The following is a 21,987-nucleotide window of genomic DNA, read 5'->3' as shown; positions in this document are numbered from 1 at the left end:
TTTCTCTCTTTCTGTCCCTCTCTACTCTCTCTATGCCTTTCATGATCTTATAAGTCTCTATCATATCCCCTCTAAGTCTCCTCTTCTCCAGGGAAAAGAGACCTAGTTTCTCCAATCTCTCAGCGTATGAGAGGTTTTCCATCCCTTTTATCAAACGTGTCGCTCTCCTCTGAACCCTCTCGAGTAACACCATATCCTTCTTAAGGTACGGAGACCAATATTGGACGCAGTATTCCAGATGCGGGCGCACCATCGCCCGATACAATGGCAGGATAACTTCTTTCGTCCTTGTTGTAATACCCTTCTTGATTATGCCTAGCATTCTATTTGCTTTCTTAGCGGCCGCTGCACACTGTGCCGTCGGCTTCATTGTCATGTCCACCATTACCCCCAAGTCCCTTTCTTGGCTACTCTCATTCATTAATATCCCTCCCATCGTATAGTTGTAACTTGGGTTTCTGTTTCCCACATGCAATACTTTACATTTTCAACGTTGAACTTCATCTGCCATCTCGCCGCCCATTCCCCCAGTTTGTTCAAGTCCCTTTGCAATTCTTCGCATTCCTCTTTAGTCCCAGCTCCACTAAATAGTTTTGTATCGTCCGCAAATTTTATTATCTCACACTTCGTGACTGTTCTAGATCATTTATGAATATATTAAATAACAGCGGCCCGAGCACTGAGCCCTGTGGAACACCACTCGTGACCCTCATCCAGTCCGAGTAGTGGCCCTTCACCCCTACCCTTCGCCATATCTGACCACTAACAACTCCCCCCTCCCTCAGCCACCGCGTTAGCCACATTCTTCAAAAATAAGATTGCTAACATCAGATCCACATTCAATGATACACCGACTCACCTAGAAGAAATCTCAACTTCTCCCACAGAAAAAGAATCGATAGCAGCAGACAGAACCTGGTCCCACTTCTCACCTATATAATGGTCAGACTTCAACAAACTATATAACAAATACAGTCATGCAGCCTGTGATCTTAATCACTGCCCACCATACCTACTGAAAACCTCCAGTACGATATTCCGCACTCTGCTCCTACAATGGATACAAACCCTACTCAGCGATGGCCATTTCCCACATAACCTCAGCGAAATCATCATAACTCCAATCCTAAAAGACCCCAAGGGAGCAACAGACCAACCATCTAACTATAGACCTGTAGCCTCAATCCCACTATATGTCAAACTAATGGAAGGCCTAGTAGCTAAAGCCCTCAACAAGTACCTAGATCACCACAACTTACTCCACCCCACGCAGTCTGGCTTCAGAACCAATTACAGCACGGAGACCCTACTAGGAACACTCATGGACATCGCGAGACAACACCTCTGCACTGGAAAAAAAATGATGATCATACAACTAGACCTCTCTGCAGCCTTTGATCTAGTAGACCACGACATCCTCTTATAAACTCTAGATGCAATAGGAATTACAGGAAAAGTTCTAACATGGTTTAAAGGATTCCTACATTCCAGAACTTATAGAGTAAAAACAAACAAAGAAAAGTCGGATCCTTGGTCCAACCCATGTGGAGTGCCACAAGGATCTCCCCTATCTCTAACACTCTTCAACCTATACATTGCCTCCCTAAGTTCCTACCTAGATAAACTAGGCATTACCTCTTACAGCTACGCAGATGATATCACCATACTCATCCCCCATCCATGATAGGCATAATACACGAAACACTCGAAACAGTAGCAACATGGATGAAAGAACACAAACTAAAACTTAACCCGGACAAAACAAACTTTGTCTTCCTTGAAAACTGCAAAACCCCAACCTTGACAAACATAGAAATTAACTCGATCTCATACCCCATTCATCCCACGCTAAAACTCCTCGGAGTGCTGATAGATAGAGGTTGCACCAAATCAACAAAATTATAAAAACATCATTCGCCACTATGAGAAACCTTAGACAAGACAGAAAATTCTTCGACAGAAAACAATTCTAACTGGTGGTTCAATCTTTAATCCTAGGCCTAATAGACTACTGCAACATTCTATATCTCCCCTGCCCAACAACAAAGATAAAACAACTCCAAACAATACAAAATACAGCTCTAAGACTGATCTACTCTTTGAAAAAGTACGACCACATCACGGAGGCCTACCACGACTCACACTGGCTCCCAATTCAAGCCAGAATACACTTCAAATTTCTCTGCCTTCTTTTCAAAGGCATAAACGGAAACAGCCCTCCCTACTGGAACAATCGTCTAACTCATTCCACCTCAATCAGACACAGGAGAACCCACACAATATTCGCACACCCGCCAACCAAAAAGGTCAAACGGAAAAAAATATATGACAACCTTCTGGCCACCAGAGCAGCAAAACTGGACCGACAACTCACCAATCTGCTGACTTCAACCACAGACTACAAAACTTTCAAAAGAGAAACAAAAACCTTACTCTTCAAAAAACACATAAAACCAATATAACTTTACCAACAAAGTTCCAAACTCCACCAACATTACCAATCTACTCCTTAGCAAATTAGAAAATGTTCCTATATAAGCTTATGCATTAAGATCATAACAATTCTTATGTAATCCGCCTTGAACCACAAGGTAAAGGCAGAATAGAAGTCACTAATGTAATGTAATGTAATTTACATTCTGCACTATCCGTAGGCTTTGTAGGCAGATTACAGCACTACATAAATAATTTAAGATGAGACACAGCATACTTTTCAGGGGTAACAAGTACATGGTCTCGGGCTGTCTAAAATTCAGTGGCAGGCCATAGGTTGCCCATCCCTGGTGCAGATGGCTTCTGGGTGGCTATTCATGTGGCCTATACATGTGACTGGAATTGTGCCTTGTAAAGGATTCTGCTGCAATCTTGTTGAACACTGAGACTCCTGAAATAGACAGCTAGGGATGTTCTGAAACCAGAAACACTGGCGCTTTGTGTGAATGGGTTGAAGACCATGAAAGGGAGCAAATTGAAAAACGGATCTAACAAACTCCAAGTGGGTCAAACCATCCCTGCGCTTTCATTGCCCGGGGCCTTGTGAAATGTTCCTGGGAAGCATCGCGGCCTGCTCAAGCTGCATTGTTATAGGGGCTAGATTTAGAAACAGAGCTCATCCATCTTTCTACTGCTGTGACCCCAATTCACACGGCCACCGACAGAGCATGACCCCCGGACATTGCAGGATAATGACATCCTGTGGAAGTGGCCAGACTTGGGTTTGCAACGCATAGTTTGGGAAGTTCTGATTTAGAAGATCGTTTCAGACACGTGCACATGTGGAAGTAGTGCCGTGTTTCCCTGAAAATAAGACACTGTCTTATATTAATTTTGGGCCCCAAAGGGGCACTAGGTCTTATTTTCAGAGAGGTCTTAATTTTTTTCATGTACAATGATCATCTCTCCCTTTCTCTCCTCCAGCCCAATTCTTTCTATTTCCTTTCTCTCCCCCACATGTGCAGCATTTTTCTTCCCCTCTCACCCATCCCCTTGTGCAGTATCTTTCTATCCCTCCCTTCCATCCCTTGCAGCTTCTATCCCTCCCTTCCTCCCATCCCCTGTGTAACATCTTTCTATCCCCCTGCTGCCGCTGTGCAGCCCCCTCGCCCCTCCCCCTACCGACCCATCTCTCCCTCCCATCCGAACCGTGAGACAGAAAGAAATACCTTATAACAAACCGGCAGCATCGGCAGCAATCTACAGTAGTCAGGCTGCTTCACGGCCTGGGCTGTTCCTCTGCCGCATCAGTGATGACATCATCAGCAATGCGGCAGAGGAATGGCCCAGGCCGCAAAGCTGCCAACGCTGCCGGTTTGTTATAAGGTATTTCTTTCTGTCTCGCGGTTCAGATGGGAGGGAGAGATGGGTTAGCGGGGGAGAGCGAAGCACTGCTGCTGCTGCCGGCAACTAGGGCTTGTTATCGGGGTAGGTCTTATTTTCAGGGAAACACAGTACTATATATATGCAGTGGGGCCCTGGGCGGTGGTGCCCAACCCCCCCCCCCCCCGCCCTGTTCTCCGACCCCTCACTTCTTCCCGACCCCCTTGCCTTCCTTCGTACCTTTTTAATTTAGCAGGCATGAGCAACATTACAGACTTGCTGCCTACGTCATGTCAACGATCCCTCTGACATTATTTCCTAAGCGCGGGGTCAGGAAGTGATGTCAGAGGGAGGCGACATTGAAGGGGGCAGCAAGTTCACAACGCTGCTCGTGCCGAGAAAATGAAAGAGGAACGAGGGTAGGGAAGGGGCACACATGCACGGCAGGGGGGTCAGGAAGGAGCGGGGTGGGGGGCAGAGAGGGCGCCCCTATCAAGACTGCATCTGAGGCAGACCGCCCCCCCCCCCACCATCACTGTGTACACGTACAGTTTGAGTACTCATGGACATGCTGATTTGAGAAAGCTGCGGGGGTGCAAAGATTTTAACTAGGCGTGTTTTGGTGGGTCAGAAGGTATGCTTGTGCTCCCAAAATGGGAATCACCTATAACTTAAGAACTACAGTGGTTCCTCGGAATCTGAACTTAATCCGTTCCATAACCCCGTTCGAGTTCCAAAACGTTCGCGTTCCAAGACAATTTTTCCCATTGAAAATAATAGAAACTGGATTAATGCGTTCCTTGGTCCATGTGGCATAGACAGCAAGATCGGGCCCCCGCCGGCATAGGCAGCAAGATCGGCATCGGCAACTGCAAGTCCAAAGCTTCCCTCCCAGGCGGAAACAGGAAGTTGCGTCAGAAGGGGAAGCTTTGGATTGAGCAACGCTTGCAGTTGCCGTACGTTCGGATTCCAAAGCAACGTTTGGGGCAAAGTTTAACAGAAAAAAAAGTTTGGATTCCAAGTTGTTCGAGTTCTGGGGCATTCGGATTCCGAGGTACCACTGTACCTGAATTTGGCCTTTTCACCAGTTCTGAGACATGTGTAGGGGCCGGCTGCTGGTTTGTTTGGACCGGATTTGAGGAAGTAGCATGAATTTCTGCAGCGTCTTTCAAGACCTTGAAAACTGAAGAAAGTTATTTTGCGCCGCTCCTTAGCTGTCTCTCCTTGAATGCGCTGAAAGGCGAATGCAGCGCTGTACATTTAACATTCAATAGACGGTCCCTGCTCAAAAGAGCTTACAATGTAATTTGGACAGGCAGACAGGACATTTCAAGGTTGGGGAGTTTCTGACAGAAGGAGTTCAATGTTATAGGCTTATGACAGTGATATGCAGGCTTTTAAAATCCGCCAAATATACATGTAGGCCCCGGCACGTACATGTGTGTGTTGCAAAAATTGACAATGCTCTAAAGGTACCGGGAAGGGGGGGGGGGAGTTGGGGGAGCATCTAGTGGCAAGAGGTTAATGGGCATCCCTCCTGCCTTTTTTTTTCGGGGGAAAGGGAGAAGTTAGGGGATGTTGAGGGGAGCCCTAGATGGAAGTGGGCCTTCCCGTATTGCTGCAGTGGGAGGGGGAGGGGGCTTCCCTCCTGCTAATTTTCTTTCATGGGGGGTGGGGTCAGTATGGCAGGAGGAAGTGGGCATTCCTCTTGCCATTTTCATTGCCGTGGAAGGGGGGGGGTGTCGGTTCGTGGTGCTGGTTCATGGGGAAGGCTGTCATCGGTGGGGAGTAGGCTGCTTTTTTTAATGCGGCTGATACTGTGCATGTGTAACACGCACAGCATCTGTGCCCATTTTTTTTTTTTTTTTTAAGTTTCCTGCCCCGAACAGCTGAGTGGCAAGAGACTGCTTTTGGTGTTATCCCTGTCTCTCAGCTGTTCGGGCTTTCCTTACCAGCTCTACACATGTGTGATCGTCACTCTCACAGCGCTCAGTCGGAGGCCGAGTTGGGATTACAATGAACATCCGTGTGAATCATTTGCATGCAAACTTTTTAGTGCATTGATAGCTCTTTTTGAATAATAGTAATAATAATAATAACAGTTTATATACCGCAGAACCGTTAAGTTCTATGCGGTTTACAAAAGATTAGTGAAGTACAAGTTGAGGGAACTTAAGGGATGGGAAAACTAGAGGGGGATAGGGCAAGAGAACCGTTATAGAGGGGCCCTTTCCTCCCTGGCCCAAAAATCAGATCGGAGAGACCCACACGGTCTTTACGATCCTCCTCAGTGCATCTGGCCCCTGTAAGATCTATTAATCAAAATTGTTGTCTCTACATTTAGAGAATTTTTCTTACACTCCACTTGTATCTTTTCTGTACAAGGATCTAAATTAAGGAACCTTCTTCCAAATCATCTTAGATTTCAAACTTCGCTCAACCTTTTTTTTTTTTAAAAAAGATCTGAAATCATTCTTATTTTCTGATGCTTAGTCATAAGAATTTTTATTAAAGGTATTGTATATACTCAAATATAAACCGGGATTTTTGGGCCAAAATATTGGCCCAAAAATGAGGGTCCTGGTTTATATTCGGTCATCCCCCAGTGACCACCCAAAACCCTCCCGGACTTCCTGCAGTCCTGCCTTAGGCCGGGACAGGAGGAATCCCTTCCATCTCCTGCCCCGGCCGACACTAATAATTACCACCCTCCTCCGCGTACCTGTTCCCTGATGGTCCAGCATGTATCACGCGCTGAAATCCTTTGTAAAGGTAGGAGCCAGCGGCACACCCGGGCCGGCACGCAGGAGCCAGCTTTTTGTGCTTCCGGCCAGCCCTGCACCGCTCCTTGATAGGCTGCCTCGAGAACCGTGAATCCCGCGAGAACTTGCAGCAGCCTATCAAGGAGCGGTGCAGGGCTGGCCGGCAGCACGAAAAGCTCGCTATTGCATGCCGGCCTTGGTGCGCCACTGGCTACTTACCTTTACAATCTTCTGGAAAATTTCAGTGCAGGATACACGCTGGACCACCAGGGAACAAACAGGTACGCGAGGGAGTGAAGGAAGGAGGGTGGTAATTGTTAGTGCTGGCCAGGGCAGGAAATGGGAGGGATCCCTCCTGTCCCAGCCTACCACTAGGTGGTTTACATTACATTACATTACATTAGTGATTTCTATTCTGCCAATGCCTTGCGGTTCAAGGCGGATTACATCAAAGTTATCAAGAATTACATTAAAAGTTTGCAGGAACAGCATAAGCGATGTCATAATATTTACTTAAGAAGTACCAAAGAGTTGTCGAGATCTCAAGGTGATAAATGTTGGGTAAATTAGAAGCATTTTAGACTTTGTTGGGTAGTTAGAAGCACATTAGAGTGTATTAAGGGTATAGAGAGGGTTGGAGGGGATTGGGTAGGGACTGGTCGTGCTAGATGGGTTTTATGTATTTTTTGAAGAGTGTGGTTTTAATATCTTTCTTGAAGGTTTTGTAGTCTGTGGTCGATGATAACAGAGTGGTGATTTGTCTGTCCAGTTTAGCTACTTTGGAGGCTATTAGGTTGTCATATAGTTTTTTTCGTTTGACATTTTTGGATGATGGGTGTGTGAATAGTGAGTGGGTTCTCCTGTGCCTGGTTGAAGAGGATTGAGTTAGTCGGTAATTCCAGTAGGTTGGGCTTTCTCCGTTAATAGCCTTGAAAAGTGGGCAGTAGAATTTGAAGTGTACTCTTGCTTGTATTGGAAGCCAGTGTGAGTCATGGTATGCCTCTGTGATATGGTCATATTTTTTTCAGTGAGTAGACGAGTCTCAGGGCTGTATTTTGTATTGTTTGTAATTGTTTTATCATGGTCGCTGGGCATGGGAGATATAGTATGTTGCAGTAGTCTATTAGTCTACTTAGACTAATAGATTGTACCAAAAGTAGGAATTGCTTCCTGTTGAAGAATTTTGGGATTTGTCTTAGATTTCTCATGGTCATGAACGATGCTTTTATTACTTTGTTGATTTGTGGTTGCATGGCACAGCCTCTGTCAATTATAACTCCCCGAAGTTTTAGTGTGGGTTGAATCGGGTATGAGATCGAGTTTATTACTAGATTTGTTAAGGTTGGAGTTTTGTTGTTTTCTAGGAGGATGAAGTTTGTTTTGTCAGGGTTAAGTTTTAATTTGTGCTCTGTCATCCATGTTGCTACTGTTTCGAGTGTTCTGTGTATTGTGCTTGTCATGGTTGGTTCTGGGTGGTCGAAGGGGAGGAGAATAGTGATGCCATCTGCATAGCTGTATGAAGTTATGCCATGTTTGTCTAGGTAGGAGCTGAGAGAGGTATGTATATATTGAATAGTGTGGGTGAGATCCTTAGGGAACTTAGGTGTTGGACCATGGTCCTTAGGGGTTGGACCATGGTTCTGATTTTTCTTGCATTGTTTTAACCCTGTATGTTCTGGATTGTAGGAAGCCTTTGAACCATGCAAGTACTTTGCCTGAGATTCCTATGGAGTCTAGAGTTTGTAGAAGAATGTCGTGACCTACCAGGTCGAAGGCTGCAGAGAGGTCTAGTTATATGAGCAGGATTTTCTTGCCTGTACAGAGGTATTGTCTTGCAGTGTCCATTAGTGTTCCTAGTAGGGCCTCTGTGCTGTAGTTGGCTCTGAAGCCCGACTATGTGGGATGGAGTACGTTGTGATTATCTAGGTATGAGGCTAAAGTTTTGGCTTCGAGACCTTCCATCAGTCTGACGTACAGTGGGATTGAGGCTATGGGTCTGTAGTTGGATGGTTGGTTCGTTGCTCCTTCGGGGTCTTTTAATATCGGAGTTTTAATATCGGAGTTATGATGATTTCGCTGAGTTCTTGTGGGAAATGACCCTCTAGTAGTAAAGAGTGTATCTATTGTAGAAGCAGGGAGCGGAATAATGTACTTGAGGTTTTCAGTAGGTATGGGGAGCAATGGTTAAGGTTGCAGGCTGCATGGCTATATTTATTATAAAGATTGTTGAAGTCTGACCATTGTATGGGTGAGCAATGGGACCAGGTTCTAGTTAAGGGGAATGGTTACCAGTAATCTGCTGGCTGGGTTAGAGGGCAGAGGGGAGTATGGGACAATCAAGCCATTGTGACATCACTGATGAGGTTGGCTCTTTTTAGGGGGAAGAGAGTACAGTGAAGGAAGGTAGAACAGTGTTCAGAGCCTGGCAGGGATGGGGGCTAAGTGCAGAACCTTGCAGGGGAGGGTGTGATGGAGGGGACACTGGGTGCAGATCCTGGCAGGGCATGACACTTCAATATTAAGCCCCTGACTTATATTCGAGTCAACCATTTTTCCTCCTTTTTTTTGGGGGGGGGGGGGAAATGGGGGTCTTGACTTATATTCGGATCAACTTATATTCGTGTGTATATATGGTAATCTTTAGCTTACCTGTAGGAGCACTCGGACCTTCCCTTTTTGTTATCCCTCTTCCATTTTCAGGCACATATTGTAGTTCTCCCCTTTTTCTTCTTATTTATGTCTTATTTCATTTTATGTTTTCCCCAACTTTTTAATTTATAACTTATAATGTAAGCCACTTAGACATTGTTTGATATCAAATTATAATAAACTTGGAAACTTATAAAAAAGAGCCTGCACTTTATGTTCTGACTCCCCTTGTTCCGTTGCCCTTCCTTTGGCATCCTGCGTCTTACCCCCTTCCTCTTTTGCTCCCGTCCTTCGCTGTCCCATTGTATCGCCTTCCTCTCCGTCCCTTCTTGGTTCCCTGCTTTTCTGGTTCCCTCCCTCGCCACATCTTTTCAGTTCTCTCTCTGGTCTCTGTCTCTCTGCCTCCGCTTCTTTCACTCTCAATGGCAAGATAGGACTTTATTTTTAGAACAGAATCTTATCTCTCTGTTGCATTTTTTAAGAGCAAGCTCATATGAGGTCTCTGGGAGTTGGGGGTGAGGGCCTGACAGGCGAAAACCGCTGTTTCATAATCCTGCTTTTAAAATAATGAGCTTGGGTTAGTAATGAGTTATGATTGGATCGCTTTACTAAACATAAGGTCATAGCAGCAGATTCAAATTGGGAAAAATATTCTAAACAAGTAGTCAGATTTTTTTTTTTATCAGAGCAAAAGTTGAACAGATAACATATTTTCTCTGTATTTTTTAAGTGCGGACCTCCTTTTTTTTCTCAAGGATAGCTGCTCTCTAATAATCTCACCGTGAATTACGAAGAGGGACAGAAAAAGCCCACTTCCCCCTTCCCAAAAATATTTAAACCTGATGTTAATGAAGGGACCCAGAGAAAATGGCAAAACCAGACACATCAAAAGTTAAGGGTCTGGGTGGAGCGGCAGAGTGAGATCCATATATGTAAAATCACCACTCAAAACCCTGTATAAACATGGACACCAAAGGTATCTTTAAATAAAACACCTCTATAGGTGATCGCCAAAACACAATCCCCTGCTTTTTAGCCGGCTGTGATCAGCATGTTCTTACTAATGCCAATTGCCACGGGCTAAACTATCCAGTGATATTCAGTGCTAGGTCAAGTCTGGACTCTCTGGCACTGAATGCTCCTGAATAATTTTGGGTGACCTGGTCGCCCGGAGCTTATGCAGCCCAGCCAGTATTCAGCCAGGGCCACATAACAGTTATGCGCTCCCGGCTGAATAGCGGGCCGGCCACATAAGTTTGGTTTTTTTCACATACAATATAAAAAAGAGATCCCTCCCAATCCCGTTTGCTCTTCCCCCCTCCTGAAACCCCCCCTCCTCGAACATGCCTCCCTGTTCTCCTCCTCAGGCTGTAACAATCCCCCCTCAGAAGGTTCCCAGCCCCCTCAAAGCCACCCAATGTATAGTTAGGCCCTCCCCCCAGGTGGTTCAGCTGGTGGTCCAACGGCCAACTCACTCCTGCCCCTAGTAGGGGCTCATCGAAATATTAATGTCTTTCCAATATATCATACACACTAAGACCTCTGTGATAATCCCTTGTTTTGTGGAGAACTCCAGGTTTCAATCTTATCCTCTCTATTGTTTTAACATTTCTCTAAGCCCTCTCGCGTTATTAGTACAAGAATCGCAAATCAGATGTTACATCTATGCGGATTAAGAATAAAGATACAGGATCTAGGTTCAACCACAGCATTGACTCATCACAAAATTATCTATAATTGCACAAATGAGCTACGGCAGGAGTGCTCTCACTTTTTGGGCTTGCGAGCTACTTTTAAAATGAACAAGTCAAAATTATCTACCAACAATAAAATTTTTAAAAACACAAAGCACACTATACGCAGAGAAAATGTTAATTATCATTTGTATTCCAGGGTTTTTTCAAAGAGGTCAAGGCAGATGACTTTATGCAATGTCACCTCAGTAACAACTATACAAAAATAGACAAATATACCTCCTCCCTTTTTACTAAACCACGATAGCGTTTTTTAGCGCAGGCAGCTGCGCTGAATGCCCTGCACTGTTCTCAACGCTCATAGACTCCCTGCGCTAAAAACCGCTATTGCGGTTTAGTAAAAGGGGGGCCATAGTGCAAAATATAGACAGCAGACACATTTTGATCACTAAATTGAAAACAAAATCATTTTTCCTACCTTTGTTGTCTGGTGATTTCATGAGTCTGGTTGCACTTTCTTCTTCTGGCTGTGCATCCAATATTTCTTCCCTTCAGCCTCCTGTATGCTTCCTCTCCTCCAGGCCTCATTCCCTCCCCCATCTTTTTCTTCCTCTCTTCCTGTCCTTTCTTTCTCCCTGCCCCCCTTCTTTCTTTCTGTCTGTCTTTCTTTTTGTCTCCCTGCCCCCCTTTCTTTCTGTCTTTCTCTCTTCATGCCCCCTTTCTTTCTTTCTGTCTCCCTGCCTGCCCCCTTTCTTTCTCCCGGCCCTCCCCTAAGCCACCGCTGCAGCCATTGGGGAACAGGCCCCCAAAGCACCGCCGCCAAGTTCTGAGCTCTCCCTGCTTCCCGCCGCGGTAAACAGGACACAGAAGTGCCAGGCCGACCAGCCTTCCACCCCGACATCAATTCTGACATCAGAGAGGAAGTTCCAGGCCAGCCAGGCAGCGATTGGCTAGCCTGGAACTTCCTCTCTGACATCAGAATTGGCATCGGGGGAAAGGCTGGTCGGCCCGGAGCTCCCCCATTATAGAAAAAAATAGGCTTATCTTTGGGCTAAAGAAATTCGATCACGTGACACCTTACTACCGGCAGTTGCACTGGCTACCAACGGACGCACGCGTAAAGTTTAAGTTCGCCTGCCTCTGCTTTAAAGTACTGTGTGGACTAGCCCCCCAATGCCTAACGGACCTTTTCTTCTTCTCCACCTACAGACACAAGAGAAGCTCACATTCGAACTTCATTTCCCCCCATTGACAAAACACCATGAACACCTTCTCTCACACCAAGCGGCATTATGGGGTAAAGACCTAGAACAATTGCTCTCGCCCACTACTTACCGGGAATTCAGGAAGCGCCTAAAAACACCTATTCCTGATGTACCTAGACAACTGACCCGTACATCTCCCTCTCCTCAATATCGGTTTTCTAGACCTTTTACCCTCTCTCATAGAAACATAGAAACATAGAAATAGACGGCAGATAAGGGCCCACGGCCCATCTAGTCTGCCCACCTTAATGTCCCTCCCCTACCTTTGCCCTGTGACTAGATCCCATGTGCCGATCCCATTTGGCCTTAAAATCAGGCACGCTGCTGGCCTCAATCACCTGTAGTGGAAGACTATTCCAGCGATCAACCACTCTTTCAGTGAAAAAGAATTTCCTGGTGTCACCTCGTAGTTTCCCGCCCCTGATTTTCAACGGATGCCCTCTTGTTGTCGTGGGACCCTTGAAAAAGAAGATATCTTCCTCCGCCTCGATGCGGCCCGTAAGATACTTGAACGTCTCGATCATGTCCCCCCTCTCGTTCACCTCTCTTATGTTCAATCAATTTTGTACCTTCTCTTAATCTTTTGTAAACCGCATAAAACAGGTATTGCGGTATAGAAACGGTTATTATTATTATTACTATTTCTTAGGGAAAAGTTCAGTTTCCTCTATAATGTGGGGGTTACCCCCTCCCCCCAAACGGCAGCACCAACTCTACTAAGTTAAGTGTGTGGGGGGGGGGGAAGGTCCCCCCTCAGAGCACTTTCAAATTTGAGTTTAAATCCGGCGCGCTGATGTCCAGCGCGCAATTGTCGGCCCGGCTTTGTCTGCGTGCGATTGTCTCACGCAGTCTTGACCTGTCTCTGTTATTTTGCCTCTCGATATGGAAAGACCCTCCCTTGTTAGGGTTAAATGATCAGTCAAAGTATTTCTTGATCAGTCCATGTAAGAAAATTCTTCTTTAAATTCAAAAACTGACCATCAACTCATAGTACATTAATGACTTGTCCTGTATTGCTTGCCCCAACAGTTATGTGCCCAACAGGACCCGTTTCGCCCAAACAGGCTTTGTAATCCACCCAGAACTGCAAGGTTGAGGCGGAATAGAAATCAGTAATGTAATGTTATAACGTGGAGCACTCTTATTTCTGGCGTCCTCATGTTTCGGGGCCAGCAATAAAGGACAAGTCATTAATGTACTATGAGTTGATGGTCAATTTTTGAATTTAAAGAAGAATTTTCTTACATGGACTGATCAAGAAATACTTTGACTGATAATTTAACCCTAACAAGTGAGGGTCTTTCCATATTGAGGAGTTTTCCTATGACCTCACTTTCTATCTTCTATTTGTTGTGGATTTACTGTTATTTTGCCCCCAGACAGGCAGGCATTCTTGGCCCCTTTTGTATAATTTGTCCAGCTTTCGTTAGGTTGGAAAGAATAATAAGATGATCCTTGTTTATCACATTTCTCTTTTTGTACAAAACATTGAGCTATATTTCCTTGCATTCAAGTGAACTAACATGATAAAGACCATATGTTAATATACAGTATGCGATCATAATAACATAGGATAGATCAGTATCCACTGAATCGCATTTTTGGACTAAAGAAATTTAACAGATGACTCTGATGGCTAAAATGATCCCAGCGTGGAATGATCTGCTCAGAATTGAAACACTAATCCAGGGAGATGCTGTCGTGAGACCATGAAAGCCGTTTGGTCTTGCAGATGCTACCAGCTGTTCTGTGTGCGGTGGTGATCGGATGGTGTGGGAAAGTTGATTTTGCTGAGCTCACCAGCGGGGTTTGGTGGAGAAGCAGTTCAACAAGGTTGAACGTTTCGGGATTCTGGTCTCCTTCCAACCTAAACACAAGAGAGAAATTAGAAGACTGCTCTGAAAATCCAGACTGGCTTTTTAAATTACATGCTGTGCTCCAGGTAAAACCGAGCCAAACCATTCAGCCTGTGCAAGTCCAAGGAAAGCCGGCACCTGACTCCCCAGTGGCTGGAGTGAACATGCAAGAGAACTTACAGCCTCGTCTCCTTGGGTTTGACGACCCTCCAGCCATAGATGACACCCTTTCCATATTCTGTTCCTGCTGTAGTTCCTCTTACTTTAATAATACATGCTGCCCTCTGCCGCGTCATCAGTGACACCGCTAGTGATACGGCAGAGGGAAGGCCCCAGCGGACAGGCCAAGAAGCCTGTGTAGAGCGTTGCCTCTGCTGGTCGGCCGCCAACGCTGCTGCTGCTGTTTTAGGCGGCCCGAAGTATGCCAGGTCTCACCAGGTGGAGGGGGGGGGGGGGGGTTGATCACTGAATCGGTGAGTCTGAGAATGAATCGGTTCATTGAAGTGAATCGGTGAGTCAGTTGGAATCAGCGAATTGGGGTAACAATGATGGGAGGTGTTTTTCTACTGCGATATCCCTGTAAATGTATTGTCGAATATAGATCTAATCTATATGTATTCTTCGACCCTTCTCAGTTAACAGGGTTCCTCTCTACGAAACAACAGGCAATAATTTGAAGTAACTAGAAAGACTCCTACTACCGCAGTTAGATATTTGCTTTTCTTGCTAAATTGATGTGATTTATTTTCATTAGCACTCACTAGAATTCTTGGATCTAAAAATATATGGGATTAATAGTATTGATTAAGAATTGTATTTCCTATTTGATATCAGTATTTTGTTTAAAATTATTATTCCTGGTGTTTTGTTGTTTTTTTCCCAATATTCTGTACAAGACGTTTTCTTGGAATATTGAAATCATATCATATGTATTATTCTTTTAATAATTAAGATAAGAAGGGGAGAAAATGATTGTTTAATGTAATAATTGTATAGTTAATAGTGTGTTTTTATGCAGTTTCTATGCTTTACCACTTGTATTGCACTATCAAAGTTTAAAAATCAATAAAGATTAAAAAAAAAAAAAAAAGAGGTTTTCTTGGAAAAATTGTAAAAGCAATAAATAAAAAAAAAGAATCAGCGAATCGGGCAGCACTAGTTACAAGTGCGCTCACTCTGCAGCTCCTCAGCATTTCTCCTTTGTACTCCTCCCCAGGAACTCTGTTCCATCAGGTGTCTCTTATCGTCTCCTCTACTGCCAACTCCAGACTCCACCCCTTCTATCTTGCTGCACAGTATGCCTGGAAAAGACTGTCTGAGTCAGTGCGTCAGGCTCCATCTCTGACAGTTTTCAAATCGAGGCTAAAAGCCCACTTTTTGGAGGCTGTTTTTAACTCCTAACTCCCACTCGCTTGTCTGTTTTTTCATTTCCCTCTGTGAGAAATTCCCTGACCCCTATTTGTCCTGTTTGTCTGTTTTAATTCGATTGTAACCTTGGTTATGTGGTTAACGTACAGCGCTGCATACAGCGGCATCGCGAGGGTGAGCAGCGCCTGGGGTGGTGCCACCCCTCTCCCGCCCTCTTCTCCGCCCCCCAACCCCGCCGTGTGCGTGTGCCCCTACCCCGTTCCTTTTTAACTTCGGCGCAAGCAGCCATAAACTTTCCGCCCGCGTCGATTTCAGCTCTCTCTCTGATGTTGCTTTCTAGGCACGGGTCCCGGAAGTGATGTCAGAGAGAGAGCGCTGAAGTCGACGCGGGCGGCCGGTTCCTGGCTGCTCGCTCTGAAGTGAAAAAGGCACGGGGAAAAGGAAGGGGCGTGCACGGCAGGGGGAGGGGTGGGGAGGGGGCGGAGAGGAGGAGGGGTGCCAGAGCCCCAAGGAAGACCGCACCTGGAGTGGGCGGTCCCCCCATACCCCTCTTACTATGCCCAGGAAAGGATTAACTCTTTGTTGGGCCCCCTCATTCTAATTTAAATATAAAGCTCCCACAAATGGAGCCTTGAATGACTACAGAGGAAAACTGGCAGAGGAGGAAACAGCAGATAAGAGGCCCTGCTCGCTGGCTCCCCCTGCTGACTAGAAGGCAGTACATAGGGAGTGAAGAAGAATAGACAGACCTCTGTGGTGAACAGTGGCTCTGCACCCTCCCGATTCTCTTCTCTGTGGCAGCAGCTAACATACCAGGGCAAAACTCTGCCTTGACGTACACATTTGAGAGGGCCCCTCCTAAATATTTGGGTCCTAGGCCCATGCCTAGTTTGCCTATGCTTTAATGCTGCCCTGACTATGCCACTGGCTGCGTATGGGTAGCAGTGATATAGAAATAAGTAGAAGTAACATAACATAAATGTTTATTTACTGTACGGTATATACCGCATTAGCCTTTCAGTTCAAGGCGGTGAACAGGATAGTAAAAAACATCAGGAACAGTCATTTTTAACAAATTAGAATAATACAGATTTACAAATGCATAAAAAACAATAAACGAAAAATTGAGGTCTGTGATGGGGTAAGAGGATGAGTGAAAGTTGTCTAGTCTTGGCTCAACAAGGGTTAATTTAAAACTTGGTCGTCAGGTTGGAGAAGAGGTGTGTTTTCAGGAGCTTCCTAAAATGCATGTATGATGTAGAACAGGATTTCTCCTGGGGTACACGGGCCGTTTGTTGTGGGTACATGGACTGACCGCTTCCCACACCTTGCATGCTCCCTGCTGCTGCTGCTCCCCGCCCACCGCCACAACTGCAGGAAGGGAAGAGCCAAGCACGGCCCACAAGCTTTCCCCTGACATCAATTCTGATGTCGGAGAGAAGGTCTGGGCCAGCGACTGGCTGCCCCGGACCTTGTCTCCAATGCCAGAATTGAAGTCTGGGAAAGGCTTGTGGGCCACGCTTCCTGCAGTTGTGGCAAATTGCGGTGGCAGACCTGGTGAAAGGAGGCTTCGGCATGGGAGGGAGGCATGCTGGCTGGCTTTGGCGCGGCAGGGAGGGAGGCAGGCTGGCTGGCTGGTTGGCTTTGGCGGGCGAGGGAGGCAGGCAGGCTTCAGCGAGGGAGGGAGGAAGGACAAAGGCTGGAAGGCAGTGAGGGGGAGGGGCACTAATTGGGACATAGGAAGGAAGGAGGGAGGGAATAGAAAGGGACAATTGTTGGGCCTGAGTGTGTGAATGAGAGGGAAAGAGATGGTGCACATGGGGAAAATGGAAGAGGAAAATTGGGAATAGAGAAGAGTGAGGTAGAGATGCATGGGGAATAGGATGAGAAGGAGAAATGTTGGATATGGTGGTGGAGAGGGAACAAAGGGATAGATTGACGGGGATGCAAGGGGGAGGAATGTTGTACATAGTGATGGAGGGAGAGATGTGGCATGTTGTTGAAGAGGGGAGATAGAAGCTGAAATGGGCATGAGGCTGGTGGGCAGTGGTGAAAAATGATCTGGGGGATGAGAGAGGAAGAAAAGTTGGACTGATGGAGAGACAGAGAACGATGTTGGTTGGGGAGAGGAATGAGGCCTGGAGGAGGCCTGGAGGAGAGAAAGAAAGAAAGAAAAAGAAGAATAAATAAATAAATAATGGATGCACAGTCAGAAGGATGTGTAACCAGAGACTCATGAAATCACCAGACAACAAAGGTAGGAAAATGATTTTATTTTCAATTTAGTGATCAAAATGTGTCCGTTTTGAGAATTTATATCTGCTGTCTACATTTTGCACTATATTTGTCTATTTTTCTATAGTTGTTACTGAGGTGACATTGCATATTTTAAGGTCATATGCCTTTACCTCTTTGAAACCCCCCCAAATATAAATGATAATTGGCATTTTCTCTGCGTACGGTGTGCTCTGTGTTTTTTAAATTTGTGGTTACCATTATGTATTAATAAGATTATATTTTGTGTATATGAAAGAGGGATGGAAGAAATTGCATTACAATTAGTATTATTATTATGGGGGTAGAGTCAGGGGCGGAGTTTGGGCAGGTCTGGGGAGGAATTTGGCCGAGGAAACTTCTTGCTGTCCACTTACAATAGTCCCTGGCCCTCAGTCTTCACTCCTAATCCTCTAGGGTGGCCAACAGGTCGGATTTTCACAGTATCAATAGTATATTCAATGATGATATTTTGAAAACTTGGTCTGTTGGCAGCCCTCAAGGACTGGGACTGAAGACAGAGGGTCTATAATGTTTGTTCTTTCACTGGAAAAATGTTTAGTCTTTTCAGCACTTTGGACAGTAGTGGGGGAAGTGAGTTCATTTGGAGCATCAGATGAGACAAGTATCAACTATTGGGCAGACATACAATAGAGCCCAAGTGGATGTATCAGCTACAAGTTGCATCTGGGGACTAACAATTGCTACAGGAAAAAACAACAACAGCCAAGGAGAGGGAAATTTTATAAAGGGGCGCCTGTATGGAAGGGCTGGGGAATCAGAGTCGTGGGGTTGGAGTTGTAAGAAATTTTCAGTGGAGTCAGAAGTAAAAATATACTGACTCCAGTTTCTAAATAAAATCTTACAGTAAAATAAGTGATACATTTATCATTTTATATGTGTGTGTACAGTATATTTAAAGGTACTGTACTCATGCTGGGTAACCTTAGGGGCGGGGTCACTATCTATGGCTCCACCCCCTACAGTAGCCACACCCTCTCCTTCCATTCAGAGTCCATCTCATCCTTTTCCCTCCCTAATCTACCATCTCCCACTTCCCCTCTTCCATTACCCCATCTCACAGAGTCCAGCATCGCTCCCTTCTGCTTCCTGTTCTTGCTCAGTCACACATACACTCTTTCTCACCCTCCCACCCCTTGCCACAGTTTGGCATCTCCTCCCTTCCATCCTCAACCTCCTTCCGCAAGTCTAATCTACCTTTCTGAAGTTGGTGACAGCAGCAATTCCCAAACGTTGCCCTGCTCTTGGCCGCGGCCTCTTCCCTCCACTGTGGCCAACCTCTGTGACATTCTTCGTTTTTCCTCAGAGGCAGGCTGCGCTAGAGAGAAGAGGCCGGGGGTCGGCAGCAGGGCAGCGTATGAGAATCGCTGCTGACAATGACTTATGAAACATCAAAAGGAAGGTTAGACTCGGGGAAGGGGTTTGAGGATGAAAGAGGGGAGATGCCAGACTGCACTGAAATTATTTGATAATGCGATAAAATCAAACTTTTATTAAACTTGAGGGGACGGCGATTGGCAAGTAAAGATGGTGCCGGTACACTGTACTGGTGTGTACCAGCATTAAAAAAGCCCTGTGTTGCCTGGATATCCCAATTCCAATCCCGGATATCCCAATCTCAGTAGCAAGAATGGCCCTCTCTGTGTCACTGTGTGTAAATATCTGAAGGTCAGTATTATTTCCTGTATCTCTTCTGCTTCCCCTCCCCCCCTCTTCCTACCCCTACAGTATTTTACCTCCTTCCCACCCCATAGTATTTTTCCCCAGATAGTAAGTGATATGTATAACAAGTTTGGTTGAAATGTCTCCATGCATTTCAGAGTTATGCTCTCTCTTTCATATCCTGTAGTCTGGCCTCACCCTGCTGGACTCAACGTTTCCTTGGAGGCATTGTTACATCAATGACAGCACAGCACAGTGTGACATCATTCCCCAAGCTTCACACAATTAGTCAAAGCAATATCTGTGTTTTTCCAATGATTCTTTACATGTCACCCCCTTCCCACCCCCACGGTATTTTTCCCCAGATAGTAGTTGATATGTATACCAAGTTTGGTTGAAATCTGCCCATTTGTTTCAGAGTTATGCTGGAACATCCATCCATCCATCCAATTTTATATAGAGAGAGATATTTGTCCTGGATCTGAAGTACTGGTATGTAAATATGTTATATTTACCAGTACTTTAGATCCAGAACAAAAATAAATTAAAGCCTAATATCAGTAGAAGGCAGAGTTGAAGGTTTGGTGTACTGATTCCACAGCCCTGCAACATAGAACCTGCTATAATCAGGTATACTGTATATGGAGGGGGGGGGGGATTAAACTTAGATGGCAACTTCAGCAGTTGGAAATTAGGACAATATCAGGTGGACTTTAGTCTATGGCCCAGAAATATCAAAGAAGAGACAAGTTAATTTAATCATGCATTTTTAATGAGAATAACGAATGGGCAGACTGGATGGACCGTTCAGGTCTTTATCTACCGTCATTTACGATGTTACTATCTTTTTGTTATACAAGAAAAACTCAAAGCAGTTTAAATATAGATACTTCAAGCATTTTCCCTATCTGTCCCGTGGGCTTACTTGGGGCAGTGGTGGATTAAATGACTTGCCCGGGGTCACAGAGAGCAGAGTGGGATTTGAACCTACAACCTCAGGCTGCTGAGACTGTAGCTCTAAGCACTATGCCACACTCTCCTCCTCCTTTGTCTTTAGGTGCAGGCACTTATGCTTGTGTTAAATGTATGTGCTCTGATTCAGGAGATATGTACATATGAGTCCAGCCCAAACTAACACCACCTGTAGAATGGAAGATGTAGATGGAGTTTTGGCATTTCCAAGCTTATGTGCACACCTGTATGGGATTGTTCTCACGAAATCTTACTCCTTTTAACCACTGGAAGACTCTTCCATTCTAATACTCTAGAGCTGGGAAATTAGAGACCACGAGGAAGTGGCTAAGATCAGCAAGACTTGACTCACTGTCACAATCTCAGATTGACAATGTAGAAACACGAAAGAAATGCAAAGCAGCGGACAGCGGGATATCCAGAGACCCTGGGAATTTCAGCTTACTACCACTGACCAGGCTCCAGAGTTGGGAATGAGAACCTTCAATTTGAGATTCTCGAATAGACTTCTCCTTTGTTTTTCAGGAGCAAGAGGATCCAAACAAGTTGGCGACCAGTTGGCCGGACTACTACATCGACCGCATCAATTCCATGGCTGCGGTAAGTAACCCAAACTGAGTGCGATGCTGTGATAATCCTGCTACCGCTGGCTTCCCGGGGGTGAAACCGATGCTGTACATGCTAGCATTAATGCACACAAAATTATCGTAGTGAAGGACAAGCATGATCAAAAGACCGCTGTGTGAGCTTATTCAGATATCCCTGAAAAGCTGATTCCAAAAAGAGTGAAGGAAAAAGACCTCAGATAACTAATTCACTGCTCATCTCAGTGCATAACAGTCCTGTAACGGAATAAAGAATGTTAACTGCCAAACACTTTTCACGCCCACTTTCTACCCACGCCAGTCCCTCTGACGCAAAAAGTCCTACCCTCTCTAATTCTAGAAAGTTGCACGCCCAAATTTGCAACTAGCGCACAAATCTTCACATGCAAATTATAGAATGTTAGCTGCACACATAACTTAATAATGAGCAATAATTGGCCTTAATTAGGACCAGTTATTTGTTGTACGCATGTAACTGCCTTTAGTCACTATTCTGTAAATTGTGCGTTCAAATTCTAGAGTGCACAACTTTTTTTTTTTTTTTAATACATTTTATTATTTTATAAACTACAACAGTGTAATCCAGTGGTTCCCAACCCTGTCCTGAATGACCCCCCCAGGCCAGTCAGGTGTTCAGGCTCGCCCTAATGAATATGCACGGAGCGGATTTGCCTGCCTGCCACTTCCATTCTATGCAAATCTCTCTCATGCATATTCATTAGGGCTAGCCTGAAAACCCGATTGGCCTGGTGGTCCTCCAGGACAGGGTTGGGAACCACTGGATTAGACTACTGTAACATAACTCTAGTTCTCTGCTCTAAAACACTGCTAGCGCGTCTACAACTATCTAAAAATGCAGCGGTAAGACATATAAGGACTAAGGAAACCGGAACACTTACAACCCTATTATATGAAACTACATTGGCTGCCCATAACCGCAAGGATCAAGTTTAAATTAGGCTCAGCTCTGGAATGTTGCTATGATGGGGATGCTGAAAAAGTTCTCAGCCCAACCAAGAAGAGAACGCTCACAAATCTTTTCA

At 45.2% G+C, this 21,987-nt stretch overlaps 1 protein-coding gene across 2 annotated transcripts in view; it reads left to right on the top strand.

Moving 5' to 3' along the window:
- The window catches only part of DAAM2 (dishevelled associated activator of morphogenesis 2), a 460,184-nt gene that overhangs the window by 185,611 nt on the left and 252,586 nt on the right, over positions 1 to 21,987 (top strand). For both annotated transcript variants that reach the window (XM_033939628.1, XM_033939627.1), the window contains exon 4: positions 20,865 to 20,939. In XM_033939628.1, coding sequence (XP_033795519.1) covers positions 20,865 to 20,939 — 75 coding nt within the window. The remainder of the gene's footprint in view (positions 1 to 20,864; positions 20,940 to 21,987) is intronic.

This window comes from Geotrypetes seraphini, chromosome 3, assembly GCF_902459505.1.
Source record: "Geotrypetes seraphini chromosome 3, aGeoSer1.1, whole genome shotgun sequence".
Classification (NCBI taxonomy): domain Eukaryota; kingdom Metazoa; phylum Chordata; class Amphibia; order Gymnophiona; family Dermophiidae; genus Geotrypetes; species Geotrypetes seraphini.
Note: the sequence above shows the minus strand (reverse complement) of the source record. Positions and strands in the feature narration are given on the sequence as shown.